This window comes from Mirounga leonina, unplaced genomic scaffold (genome assembly GCF_011800145.1).
Source record: "Mirounga leonina isolate KUSES-001 unplaced genomic scaffold, KU_Mleo_1.0 Mir_173, whole genome shotgun sequence".
Lineage (NCBI taxonomy): Eukaryota > Metazoa > Chordata > Mammalia > Carnivora > Phocidae > Mirounga > Mirounga leonina.
In genome coordinates, this window is record NW_023270447.1 from 69840469 (window position 1) to 69855194 (window position 14726).

The 14726-nt window shown below is 43.9% G+C and overlaps 1 protein-coding gene across 1 annotated transcript in view; it reads right to left on the reverse strand.

Moving 5' to 3' along the window:
• Positions 1-10781: 10781 nt before the first annotated feature.
• ZBTB8B (zinc finger and BTB domain containing 8B) overlaps positions 10782-14726 on the reverse strand; it is a 17441-nt gene continuing 13496 nt past the window's right edge. Inside the window, exons 3-4 of the mRNA XM_035020196.1 lie at positions 11519-12784; positions 10782-11458 (exon numbers count right to left, since the gene is read on the reverse strand). Of these exons, the coding sequence (XP_034876087.1) occupies positions 12467-12784 (318 nt within the window). The 3' untranslated portion in view covers positions 10782-11458; positions 11519-12466. The remainder of the gene's footprint in view (positions 11459-11518; positions 12785-14726) is intronic.

The following is a 14726-nucleotide window of genomic DNA, read 5'->3' on the forward strand; positions in this document are numbered from 1 at the left end:
CGCCGCCGCCGCCGCCTCTGCGCCCGGGGCTGCAAATGGCGCCCGGCCGCCTCTGCGCCTCCCGCCGCCCTCCCGGCTCCCGGGGGTGCGGGGCCGCCGCCGCCCTCCGCCCGCAGGGAGGCTCCGGGCCCCTCCGCAGCCCCATCACCCCGCCGGCCCTCTGGCGTGAACACCTCCGGAAGCCCCAGAACCACCAAGTCAACAGACTTTAAAAAAAAAGAAAAAAGATTGTGGTGAAATACACATAACATAAAACCTATCATTTTAAGGACAGCTCAGTGATACTAAATACACTCACAGTGTTGTGCAACCGTCACTACTATTAGTTCCAGAACTTTGTCCTTGCCTGGAAGGGAAACCTGCACGCACTAGCAGTCATTCCCTCCTCCCCGCGCAGCCCCTGGCAACCACCACTCTGCTTCTTGTCTCTATGGATTTGTCTATTCCGGACATTTTATGTAAGTGGGATTAAACAATCGGATGTCCTTTGTGACGGGCTTCTCTCACCTGGCATGATGTTTTCAAGATTCATCCATGCTGTAGAATGTATGAGAACTTCATTCCTTTGAATGGGTGAAGAACATCCCACTCTACGCATATACCACATTCTGTTTATCCATTCAGCAGTTGGTGGACATTTGGGTGTTTCCACCTTTTGGCTATTGTGAATAGAGCCCCTATGTTCGTTTCCATCTGGGTAAAAGTTTTTGTTTGAGCACCTGTTTTCAAATTCAGCTCTTTTGGGTATGTATAACTGAATAGACTTTTGCTCCCCTACTAATGGAAAACCCTACAGCCACCTGCAATTTTCTCCCCATTGATTCTGGCAGCTCCTGGAGGTATACAACACATGCTCCAGTAAAATTTCCTGTCTGTCTTGATTTTCCTGATATAGGAGACATATAGGTCAATATTCCTGCCCTCTCCAGGGCCTCTTCTCAGGGGATCTATCCCCTATACCACAATCCAGTCCCAGCTTCCAAATAACACACGCCCCCGTTCCACCCTAACCCTTTGGTCAGAGCCCTCTGCTGCCTGACCGAAGGTGCAATGTGACCCCAGAGAACCCAATTTTTGCTGAGCAGAAACTGAGGTGTTTTCTTTTGGAGGATTTTACCTGAAGGACAAAGCAGTGGTCAGGTCAGGGTGAGGCAGCCATTTAGGGCTTGATGAGTGAGCAGAAGAAAGCTAATCTTCCAAGAGTGGCTGGGGAACTTCACACACTGGGAGAGAGAAGGAGCCAAGGAGCATGGACAAGGACTGTGAGAAATCAGGAGCAGTCTCGGTTCTTGTTAATTCCAGGTGATCTGCTGATTTTCTCACCTAGGATGCTCATAAAATCCCTCATTTTAATCTTGAAACAAATCTTTTTAAAACTGCCCTCAAACTTTAGTTTGCATCAGAATCCCCCTGGGATGATGCTGATGCTGCTGGTTCTGGGACCACACTGAGAGCCATTGCCTTCAGCTTGCTTGAGTGTCTGTTCCTTGAAGCCAAGAGTGCCCCAAGACAGGTGCTCTGATGTCTGCTGCTCAATCTGTAGGTGCTTGAAAAAGCTGAAATCCTAGCAGCCTGCAGTGCTCACCAACAGGGTCCATCCAGCTGGATTTAATCTCTCTTGCCTTAGCTGGGCTAAGGACACATGGAGGATGGAGGATGTGCAGAGTTGCGAAATGCAGGGCAGTCAGTGCTCCTACCTTCCAGCTCTGCCTCATGCTTTTGGCAGGTGTTCAAAGCAGTGCAGTCTGAGCTCCCAGCTTCTCACCAAGATTTAAGATCATGCTTCTTTAGTTTCTGCCTATAGCTCTCACACTGAAGGCTCCGACATACTTCCCTGGAGCTGAGCCAAGTGACCATCTTTTCTCCTGGTGAGATATTTCCAGAGACTTCCCCCAAAAAACTTCATACAGAACAGCTGCATCCCTTCCCTGATCCTCATATCTACTAGACATGTTTAAATCTTAGTGATGCTCACAGATTGGTCCATACATACCAGATTGGTTTAATCCTAGTGACGCTCACGGGGGGGGGGGGGGGGTGAGCGTCACGGGTGATTGGTGGCACCTACCCACCTACCCTACATGAGGAATAACAGATCTCTTGTCCCAACCAACATTCTAGATCACTGGTATGCAAACTCTCTGTAAAATGTCAGACAGGAACGATTTGGGGCTTTGCAGATGAAAGATGTCTGTCACAATCACTCAACTTCGCCATTGTAGCTCAAAACCTGGCATATACAATGTGGAAAGGAATGGAATGGGTGTGTCTGTGTTCCAATAAAACTGTATTTGCAAAAAAATAGGCAGCAAGTGGGATTTGGCCCAACCTCTGTTTTGGATAGTCTTTTTTTTTTTTTTTCTGTTATTAAATAAAGTTAATGAGTCTTCAAACAGATGGAAAGTGTATTTAGTGTTAGCAGTTCTAATTGTTATGGAGACTCTAAAAAAAATCTATAGGTTTTCTCAAGAGCTGGCAGTAAGCCCAGCCACTCTTAAATAAAACCAGCCTCAACATTTTCAAAAAATGTAGAATTATATCAATATATAGCTAAAACTGAACCAACTTCCTGTCTTTAAAAGATAAATATTTGACACTGTTGTTTAAGCAGAAATAATTCCTGAAACAAAAATATGCACATATGTCTTAAAGGTTTATATTAAACATGGAATGTTGAGACAACAGAAATGAGAACTTAGATCTATATGATATAGATTATATCTACCAATTTATTACTTTATTCTCTATTTTTAGTCCTTTATATATAAAAAGTAAAAATAGCAAAACAACACACAACCCAGACAACAATGAATCATATAAACAGACTTGGTACACAGCCACTTTTACACAAAAACCAACTCAGCTCCAAAAAGCAGAAAGTTTCCCACGCCTTAAAAAAATGTATCAGTTGCTATTGTTTTAATGGTTAGAACCATTTCCAACTTCATCATCTCTCTCTCCATCTTTTGTGTGTGTGTGTGTGTGTGTGTGTGTGTGTGTGAGAGAGAGAGAGAGAGAGAGAAAGAGAGATAGCAGTTTTGACAAGTGCCTTTGTAAGAGGAATTAATCCACTGGGAAACTTCCCAGTTTCCAAGTTTTCTATTTTCCTTCTGTTCTTGCAAAGTGTGTGGCCATAGAGCTCAGGGCTTAGAACGGTTGTGTCTTCTCTGATTTTTCTGTTGTCTGCCATTAGTTTTGGCTTATATTGCATTCTGTTTTACCCACTCGTCAAGGAGTAGGTAGTCTTCCTTCACAGAATCTAAATGTCCTGCCTTGGGATTCTCTGCCCAGAAACTGTCTCATTTAAGGAAGTAATTGGTCCTAACACCATGGGACAGAAAGGTATGAAAAGATGTTTGATGGAAGTTGCTCTGTTTAGAGCTCTATTTAATAGCTTTCTATTTCTATTTCTAATGTCTTTTTTTTTTTAAGATTTTATTTATTTATTTGAGACAGAGAGAATGAGAGAGACAGAGAGCACATGAGAGGGGGGAGGGCCAGAGGGAGAAGCAGGCTCCCCACCGAGCAGGGAGCCCGATGCGGGACTCGATCCCGGGACTCCAGAATCATGACCTGAGCCGAAGGCAGTTGCTTAACCAACTGAGCCACCCAGGCGCCCCCTATCTAATGTCTTATTCATAGAATTCCTCATTAGAATTTCACATAAAATAATGGCACTGGGAAAAACAGTGAACTAACTTTAAATTATGACAGATTATTAACACATTCATTTGAGGGGATCAATCCTCAATTCATTTCATTCATTCTAAAAGTGACTTACCCATTTTAAACTTAGCCATTCCAAAATTCCCAGTTATCTAACATAGGTCAATTTTAAGTTCTCAAAGTACAGAAACTAGTTAAATTGCATTGGTTTCTGAAGACAAAATGAGAAATAAAGAAAAAAAAGCCTTTTTCTTGGGGCAGCTGGGTGGCTCAGTTGGTTAAGCATCTGATTCTTGGTTTCAGCTCATGTCATGATCTGGGAGTCCTGAGATCAAGCCCCTGCATCAGGCTCCACACTTAGCATGGAGTTTGCTTGAGATTCTTTCCCCGTTCCACTCTCGCCCCCTCCAGGCCTCCCCCTGCTATGCTCTTTTCTGTCTCTAAAATAAATAAATAAAATCTAAAAAAAAAAAAAAAAAAGACTTGTTCTTACACTTGGACGAGGCTGTTTCTATTATAAACTTGTCACTAGGGTAACTCAATCTGATTTTATGTAAATCAAAACAAAAATTTAGTTTAAGGGGCTCCTGGGTGGCTCAGTCGTTGAGCATCTGCCTTCAGCTCAGGTCATGATCCCAGGGTCCTGGGATTGAGCCCCGCATCAGGCTCCCTGCTCTGCGGGAAGTCTGCTTCTCCCTCTCCCACTCCCCCTGCTTGTGTTCCTTCTCTCGCTGTGTCTCACTCTGTTAAATAAGTAAATAAAATCTTAAAAAAAAAATTTAGTTTGAGGGATGCCTGGGTGGCTTAGTCAGTTAAGTGACCAACTCTTGATTTCGGCTAAGGTCATGATTTCAGGGTTGTGGGATTGAGCCCCATGTAGGGCTCTGCACTTGGTGGCAGGCGGTCTCCTTGTCCCTCTCCCTCTGCTCCTCCCCCAGCTCACGTGTGCGCTCTTTCTCTCTCTCTCTCTCTAATAAATAAATGAATAAACACTTCTAAAAAATTTAGTTTGAGGGTGCCTGGGTGGCTCGGTCAGTTAAGCGTCAGCCTCAGGCTCAGGGCATGATCCCAGGGTCCCGGGATCGAATCCCACATCAGGCTCCCTGCTCAGCAGGGAGTCTGCCTCTCCCACTCCTTCTACCCCTCCTCCCTGCTTGTGCTCTCTCTCTCTCTCTAGTCCTCACACTCTCAAATAAATAAATAAAATCTTCTAAAAAAATTTTAGTTTGAGACTATTTCCTATTTAGTCCTAGATTGATTTAACCAAATTAAAGATGATTTGTATTAATTTCAATCCCAAACTTGATAAATACTTCATTAACAACTAAGATCACTGCGGGCGCCTGGGTGGCTCAGTCGTTAAGCGTCTGCCTTCGGCTCAGGTCATGATCCCAGGGTCCTGGGATCGAGTCCCACATCGGGCTTCCCGCTCTGTGGGAAGCCTGCTTCTCCCTCTCCCACTCCCCCTGCTTGTGTTCCTGCTCTTGCTATGTCTCTCTCTGTTAAATAAATAAAATCTTAAAAAAAAAAAAAAAAAAAACTAAGATCACTGCTTCTAAGTATTTTTAGATCATAAAGTGGTTAATTGTTTTACTAATAACTATTTTATATTATCACAGACCTTTAAATAAAATTAGCTTTTGCAGTAAGTTTATTAAAATCCACTGAACCAAGAAATGCCCAAAATACATTTTCACTCAATACCATAATATATTATCTGTGCGGCTGATTTAAAATATGTGGTTTTGGGGGTTTGGGGTTTTTTTTTTAAGATTTTATTTATTTGACAGAGGGAGAGTGAGTACAAGCAGGGGGAACGGCAGACGGAGAGGGAGAGGGAGTAGACACCTCGTTGAGCAGGGAGTCCGATGCAGGGCCCGATCCCAGGACTCCGGGATCATGACCTGAACTGAAGGCAGATGCTTAACCAACTGAGCCACCCAGGGGCCCCCAAATATGTGGTTTTTGTTTCAAATAAGATTGTCCTTGTCAACTTCCCCGACTCATGCCCAATTTATATTTCAAAAATCACTTAAGAGAGGTTTGCAAAAGCAAGTTCAAGATAATGTTGTGTATATTTTAGTTTTGAAACTTTTTACAAACAAAAATACATTAAAATCAAATACATAATACATATTAAATAAGTGGGCAATAAAGATTTTGATTTGCTGTGTGTGTGTGTGTTGATGGTGGTTTATGTTGTTCAGACATGTGTGGGTATTACAGGCAAAGAAATTAAATTAACTAGGGCGCCTGGGTGGCTCAGTTGGTTAAGCGACTGCCTTTGGCTCAGGTCATGATCCTGGAGTCCCTGGATCGAGTCCCGCATCGGGCTCCCTGCTCGGCAGGGAGTCTGCTTCTCCCTCTCCCGCTCCCCCCTCTTGTGCTCTTTCTCTCTCTCACTCTCTCTCTCAGATAAATAAATAAAATCTTTAAAAAAAAAAAAGAAATTAAATTAAATTAACTCCCCCATTCTCCACATGTGATTTCCCCCTCCCTGTCTAAGCACTACAAGAATGCAGGCCACGATCACATAAAGTCACATGAGACTGAAACAGCATTTTCGTCTTCTGTGATTTCAGTCTGATGGATACTCAAGGAAACTAATGCTAGCTATGGATGGTCTTTGCTGCCTGCCCCAACATGTTTATTATCAACACTGGCCTGGCAGGAACTGGTTTCTGACCCTACCCAGCTGTGGGGGAACCAGGAACTAGTCATTTCATCTCTGTAAAATAGAGTTGGAGTAGACTATCTTTAAAGTCCCTTCTATTTCTCAAATTATTTGATTGTATGTGTTCTGTTCCCTATCTATCTGGTTTCTGGGGTATTAACTCACTTACATGGCCAGCCAAGACTCAATCCAGAGGCACTGGGGCTCCTCCACATCTGTCACAGTAAAAAATACCTTGTTCTATCTTATCACACTGGATCAAGATCATGCAAAGTTATTTGGTGGTGGTGGTGGTGGTGGTGTTTTAATAAGAAAACCATAGCATCCGATGCATTTTTTTTTTCTAAAGACTAGGATATTCTGAAATGCTTATAATATTTTTACATCCCTGAATAAAATAGGTCATTTAAACATTGTTAATGTCTAAAGCCACCATGTTTGGAAAAGGCAGGAAAAGGCAGAAACTATTTAAACTGCTTGTAAATTATATCCCAAGATAAACAGAAGTTTACTGGATGGGAAGGACCACGGTAACAGTAGCTTAGACAAGAGAGCCTTCTTGGAGGCTTTGAGACTGGGCTCAGTGCTCTACCCAAGCATCTCAGCACACCCTTCTCATCCTTGCCCACTGTCACACCCAAACCTGTGTTGTAACTGCTTAACTGCTAGTCTCCCTCTTCACTCACTGCAAATTCCTCGAGGGCAGGGATTTTGCTTGTTCCCTGATGTACCCCTAGGGCCTGACACCTAGGAAGGACTCCATAAATAACTGTTGGGTAGACAGCCAGCTATATCCACTTGCTGATCTTCCAAGAGCAGCAGAAGCAAAGCAAGAGTGGCACCACGTGAGAGCAGTAAGAGACCTCTCCACCCACAGCCTGTGTTCGGGGGCTGGCAGGAGAACATAGGTTCCCATCAATGTGTGATTTGATGGAATCCCCACAAATTTCCATCCAATAGTGTCCTTGTAGCATGTCATACGATGCCTGCCTATGATAGGATGGATCCTATGATAGGATGGATCCTATTACAGGATGTATGACATTTTGGTGGGACCGCTTTGACTATTTATCCAATTCTTACACACACCTCAGCAGAATCTGCCCACAGTGTATGAACCAGAAGCAGCTAAACACAAAGAACGAACACTCTTCAAGAGAGGAAGATGAGTTGGTGTTGGCTCTATTTTAGGAGGAAATTCCTCTGGCTACATTTTCTAGGAACGAGGTGGGGTATCCGTTGTGCAATTGCTCAGCATACTGTTTGGTAATGGATCAAGAGAACCTTTTACTCCTTCCACAGGAGAATTTGACCTTCGGTTAACTTTCTAGCTCTGTTCCCCCGGCAACCTAATAAAGAACAGCGTATCAGCTATGTTGCTGGCATCATTACACGTGGAAAAAAAGGATCCCTAGTTGGTAAACTGCATCCAGACTGGGAGAATCTAAGTCTACCTGATAGGAAGCCACAGGTACAGTGACCCTTGGAACGGACGTATCTCTTGCAGGGACCCTGGAAACTATGTCTACAGGGTTGTTATAATGGACACTTGCTCCCATGAGACAAGAGGCTTTTAAGCCAGGATAGCTTCCATACTTGTCTGATGTGGGTCTGTCTCCTTGCACCTAGGTTATGACACACGGACAGTTTTGGGGACTCCGACAGAAGAGCGACATCTGGTTCTGCCCTCCTGGCGAGCGGCACTTCCTGTCCTGTATCCTTCTAAGTGCCTTTGAGGCCGAGGGTGGCAGTTCATGAGTGTGAATGTTTCTAAATGCTCAGTTGAGCCTAAGTAGACCACTGTGGTACTATCAGCTTCGTGTTTTGTTTTGTTTAGATGCTCCACAGGGACGATGAGAGATGTGAAACTGTCTGGCATGGTTTTCTGCTTCCTCCAAAATCATGATCACACCTGTCACTGTCTGCATGACAGACAATCCATCTCCATTATGTGTCACCAAGACATATAGCTCCAGTTGACGCCTTCCTTAAAATCCCCAAGCTTGTTCCTACTAAGCCTTCTCCCACCAAGCACGTAATCCCACCCTAACCACCCTGGTTTTTAATATGCTACTGACAAATATCCAAAAGTCAAACGATGGATATAAAAATCACTCCCCCAAACCACAATTGTCAATGAAGAATTGGGGGTAGCGAAATAATCTCCCCGGGGGTCAGAACAGATGCTGGAAGTCCTCCAGTTATGAAGGTCCCATATCATCTGATCGCAATGGTGTGAGTTAGTGTCACCTTTTAAAACCAGGGGCACGTTGGAAAACAACCAAACTACTCCTGCCAAACAAAACACTTTTCATTTCTCTCTACAGAAGCATTCTCTGATGAAAAGAATTCCATTGTCCGCACTAGAATGAAAGGTTTGAGGAGCATAGCAATATTTAGCAGAAATCCTGAACAAAAATCCACGAAAACGCTGCCCATCACAAGCGACTGAATAAAGGGCCCTCTCTGGAGCTGGAAGACAGCACGAAAGCACAAGGCAAGCTACAAGAGACCAACAGCAACAGGAAGGACTGTGGTAAAGCTCAAAAGAGAGTGCAATAGAAACTTCACACCCAACCCTCTGCCCCTCCCCACCCTGTTAACACTAGATTTCACAGAGGTAATTCTATCGTCAATGCACAAGAGACACACAAGCCAAACTTCTCAATCCAATGAAGCAGTCTGAACTCAGATGACCACAGGCCACTCCAGTCTTCCCACTGCCCTCAGAATCAGCACATGCAGCCAACGTGTGGCTTTGTTCACAACATCGATGAACGACAATAAAAACCCATCACGTATTCTGAAGCTCCAGAATACTCAATTTCACATTTTGCAGACCACCAGGTAGCAACCACCAAAATATTTACATCAAAATGGCATCTATCTGTCAAATGACCAGCAGTCATGTTGCTCTATGTCATTTCTTAGTCTATTACAGATACAGGCCTTATTTACATTCCTTTCCAACCCTTGCTATGAAAGCATGTCCCCTTCCCCCAAGAGAAACAACTTCCCAGGGATGCCATTTTAAAATTCCATTACAAGTAAGAATTCTGTTCCTGCCCATGCAACGTATCTAATATAAGACAAAGAATCCCTTTGTGAACTTGGATTGAAAGTGCCAGAAAGATGCCAGATATAAAATGAATCCTTAACGGTCTGTGTTGGGCCCAACGATGAATTTACTTATAAAAATATCACCAACTCCATTAATTAAACCTCAGGCACTGTGCAGTTATAAATACTGACCACCAAATGTGAACATAAATTTAAAACAGAGGACAGTTTACGATCTAATAGTCCAAACAAAGTCATTATTTCCATTAAAAGTGATAGAATTCAGCAATCCAGTTAGTACTAATGTCAACACCCAAACTCAAAACAGCCAACCAGGAAGGCAACAATCGGAGACATTACGGAAAAAAGAATCATTTAAATATTAAGCTTCATGTTCCATTTTCCTCCCATGATTTTGCTACTTTAAAATGTAATAGAATGACCAGAGCCTAGTAATCATTCTAGGAGTATGAGATCAGAATTTCTAAGTTTCCACATCACAGACCAAGTCAGAGCTTGGGCAAGTTATGAACAATTTGGCCTCAGCTCCCCATTTTACTAATTCCACTATTTTCCAAACCTTGGAAATGGGAGCATAAGGGCCTACTAAATATTATGAAGGTAAAAGGTAACCTAAAATATAACACAAAATTAAGCTCACTCATTAAAGGTCATTTAAAAAAATCTTACTTTAGGGGTGCCTGGGTGGCTCAGTTGTTGAGGATCTGCCTTCGGCTCGGGTCATGATCCCAGGGTCCTGGGATCAAGCCCTGCATTGGGCTCCCTGCTCAGCGGGAAGCCTGCTTCTCCCTCTCCCACTCCCCCTGCTTGTGTCCCCTCTCTGTGTCTCTCTCTGTCAAATAAATAAATAAAATCTTTTAAAAAAATTTTTTTTAAATCTCACTTTATGTTATGGTCAGGTTTCTCAACCTTGATACACTTGACATTTTGGACTAGATAATTCTTTGTTCTAAGGGGCCGTCCTATGCATTGTAGGATGTTTAGCAGCAACCTTATCCAGACGCCAGCAGCCCCCTGCCCTGAGTTGTAACAATTGAGACTGTCTCCAGACATTGCCAAAGGTAAAATTCACTGTCTTACAGTGGAATTGCTAATGTAAATTTACTTTGCACCCAGGGATATGATCAGGTCATAGAGTCACTGAGGAGGATCTTTGCTCTCAGAGAAAGCGGGCAGAGAAGTTGAACTGTGAGGTAGAAAAGTCACATTAAAACACTAGAAATGGGGCACCTGGCTGGCTCAGTCAGTGGAGCATGCTATCCTTGATCTCAGGGTTGTGGGTTCGAGCCCCATGTTGGGTGTGAAGATTACTTAAAAATAAAATTTAAAAAAACCACTAGAAATAATTTAAACAGAGCAAAAATATCAAACAAAACTCCTTGCAAAGCACACCTTCTACACAACCAGTTAGATTTCCTTTTTGCTAAGATCCCTCCTTGAAAAGAACAGCTAATATTTCCATTTCAGGAATGAAAAGTGTTTCTGGTCCTTGATAATTTCCGGTTTGTTAATCTTGATCTAAAACAATAATTTTCAAACTATCTGTGGCAAAAGACCATTTTTAAAATTTCTAATCTACTGCAGGCCAACAGGTGGTCCTACTGTGTGGATTGGTATCAAAGAATTCACAGGCCAGCTGTCTGGGGGTCACAGTTTGACTAACACTATTCTGGAGTTCTCACTTCTATTGAGAAGTATGGTTTAAACACCTTTTGAACTCTTCAACGACTAACACTCACAAGCCAATTTATAATGTTTTTTATTGGCTTTTTTGTTCAGGAGGCAGAAAGAAAGGTGGTTTTGCCACCTTTTGAAACACAACTATACTCAAAGGAAGAAAAAGTGATTTCCTTCAAAGCCCATTTTGGATACTTTAACATGAGACAAAATTATGAAAGTGCCTTAAATATCTTTAATCCTTAATATTTCCTGCTCTTCGGTCTTTTAAAGAAGTATAGCCTCTTCTGTTAGAGTAACCACATGGCTGCAAAGTGGGTGAAAAGCAGAATGGTTTTAAAAACCTGTTCTTCTACCAACCTTCTCTTTCCCTCCAGAGGGAAAAGCAGAATGGTTTTAAAAACCTGTTCTTCTACCAACCTTCTCTTTCCCTCCAGAGGGTAAACAATTTAGAAATATAACTTGTTTATATAGGCTTGCACTTTCCCTCCAATTAAAGCTCTATTCATAATCAAAGTAGAAAACTCAGCAGTGGCCATATTTCCACGCTCCACAACAGTGACTCTGGAAAATGGCTGGAAAAAGCAGGAGTATTTTGAATTTCGCCCAAATGACTTGTTTTATGATCACAAAACAGGTGATCTGTGTGTGTAGAATTGTTAAATACCAAATGAGACAGGGAAACCGCCCAGACCTGGGCTCACAGGCTCCCTTCCCAGGGCTAACAAAGTTTAATACAGCTGGGCAAGTCAGAGTACCCCAGGAGCCTCTCAGCTCATTTCCATGTTTGTGTGCACATAAATACTCCCAGCCATTAAAATTGCAGCCTTAGAGTTAAAAAGTACCTTTACGATCATGTAGCCGAACATCCCTGCCTACCTAATGTCATGAAGCTTTCTCTTTAAGACTTCACCAGAAAACTAAAATATGGAATCCATTAGGAGAGGCTTGGCAAAAGAGAGACTGGTCTCAAGCTATTCTTGCCCACCTTTACAGAGAAAAAGGCTGACAAGAAAGGAATGTAGATGAGTGAGACAATATGAAAACAAGCATGGAGATTTTCTTATCTCTCTCCTAACCAGAGTCTGGGTGCACGACAGGAAGAATGGGGAGCCTTGGGGCCAGCCTTGACTCCCTCAGAATTAACTCAGCAAAGCCCTTTGAAACCAAGGGCATTCCACTAAGCAGTCATTAGTCCTTCGACTCACAAGATCCAACCTTCGCTATGTAATCTAACAAAAATGCAAGTAGAGGAACAGCGAAAAAAATGCTCCCCTCGGGGTCCCACAAAATTGGACAAATGGCGGCTTTCGAATGCAGAATAAGCAACAACCAATTCTAAAACCTCTCCCCCACTAAAATTTACTGCTACGTAAGTGTCTCTCGATCTGACAAGTAGGGCCGAATTTGCCGTCTGTCATCAGAATCCTCTCCGGCGGGGTCGTTTTCCTCACCAGACTCCACGTAGATTGGCCAGTCATTGTCCGTGTCACTCTTTTCTTGGCTTTCCGACGAAGCCTCCACCAGGCTAAGGTTGATGGGCATCAGCTCGTCCTCCTCGTCGTGTGTGTCGGTAACACACGTGCAGTTGTCACACAGCCCAAAGCGCCGCAGGCCCTGGGACAGGTGACTCGTGAAGGTTCTTCTGCAGCCCTTGCAGATGATTGGACGGTTGGATCTGTGCACCTGAAATCACACGCGGACACAGTAAACGCCGCCCCCACCCCGCCTCCGCCACAGCCTCCGCCTCACCAAGGTGCTTCCACCCCAAGGCCATTGGGCAGGTGAGGAACGTGCCACCTCCCCGCCGCCAAGCCTCTTGCCCGGCTATTAATATGCCTCTGACGGCCGTCGTCGCTGACGCTCTGGACCAGCTTAGGTCCCCACATTCTCGCCTATCCTCCTCCCTTTGTTGAATTTTTAAAAAGATTTTATTTATTTATTTATTTATTTATTTAGAGTGAGCAGGGGGAGGGGCAGAGGTAGAAGAAGAGAGAGAATCTCACGGAGACTCCGTGCTGAGCACAGAACCCCACTCGGGGCTCAATCCCACAACCCTGAGATCATGACCTGAGCCGAACCAAGAGCCAGTCACTTAACCCACCGAGCCACCCAGGCGCCCCCCACGCCCCTTTGTTGAATTTCTAACAAATGGTTAGTAAATTCCCTAGATGATAATAAGCTCCAAGAAGACAGGGGCCATCCTCATTCATGTTCTCTGTCACATTTGTTACTATAACTCTATGCCTGGCATATAAAGGGCATGCAGGGAACGCTTGAGGATTTTAGGTGTGGCTTTTTATGTACCTGGGATTGTCCAGTTATTAGGGAGGCCGACTTCCTAGATGGTATCTTCTCCGTCCTTATCTCTTTTTTGATAAATGCTTTCCTTACCTCTGAGAAGCACTTTGCAAACTAGAAAAAAGAACCTGATCTCCTACCCCACGCAGTTCCTCCTTAGGGCAGCAGCCCCAGGGGCCCCCTCTGCATACGGATCTATCTAATGTGTGCACTCTTCAGGAGCTCCAGCCTAGAGGGGTCTGCGAACCAAAGCCTCTCCTGTGGAGACCTCTGGATGCAGGATGCACACAAGAGGTAGAGACAGAGAGAAATGACAGAGGACAAAAGCCAATAACACAACACCCAGCTCACTGGAGCTGCCACTACATCCTGGCCAAATGCCTTCCAGGGGGTCTCCTAGGCTTTCTACACTAAACCCAACCCTTAGCCAACCTGGCTATGTCCATGACCTTTGCAACCTGACAGGGCCTTTGAAAACCACCTCTTGGGGCTGCAGTGGACTTGACCTTGTATAACATGGAAAGATAGAGGGAATAAGGATTCCAACCAGTAAACTATCTTCAGGGCACCAGGAACCTACTGCTGCCAAGACAGACTGGAGATATAATTTGGGGGGAAAAAAAAGACAGACAAAAACTTGAGGCTATGGGAAGAGGCCATTCTCAGGGGTGCTGGGGCCAGCCTGAGAGTGGAGACGGCCAGTAACCTTGTACTTAACTTAAATCTGGATTCTTTCAAAACCACAATTCACATACCACAAAATTCACCTTTTAAAAGCATACAATTTGGGCGCCTGGGTGGCTCAGTTGGTTAAGCGACTGCCTTCAGCTCGGGTCATGATCCTGGAGTCCCGGGATCGAGTCCCGCATCGGGCTCCCTGCTCGGCGGGGGGTCTGCTTCTCCCTCTGACCCTCCTCCTTCTCGTGCTCTCTGCCTCTCATTCTCTCTCTCTCAAATAAATGAATAATAAATAAATAAATAAATAAATAAATAAATAAATAAAAGCGTATAATTCAGTGGTTTTTAGTATATTCACCAGGTTGTGCAACTATCACCACCATCTAGTTCCAGAACATTTTCATCACCCCAGAAAGAAATCAGGTGCCTATTAACGGCCACCCCTCTCCCATTTGCCAGCCTCTTAGCCCCTGGTAACCACTGATCTACTCTATCTCCATGGGTCTGCCCATCTTACATATTTCATATCAAGGAAATCATACAAGATGTGGCCTTTTGTGACCGGCTGCTTTCACGTGGTGTAATGCTTTTAAGGTTCATCCATGTTGTAGCATGTATCAGAACTGCATTCCATGTTATGGCTTAATAA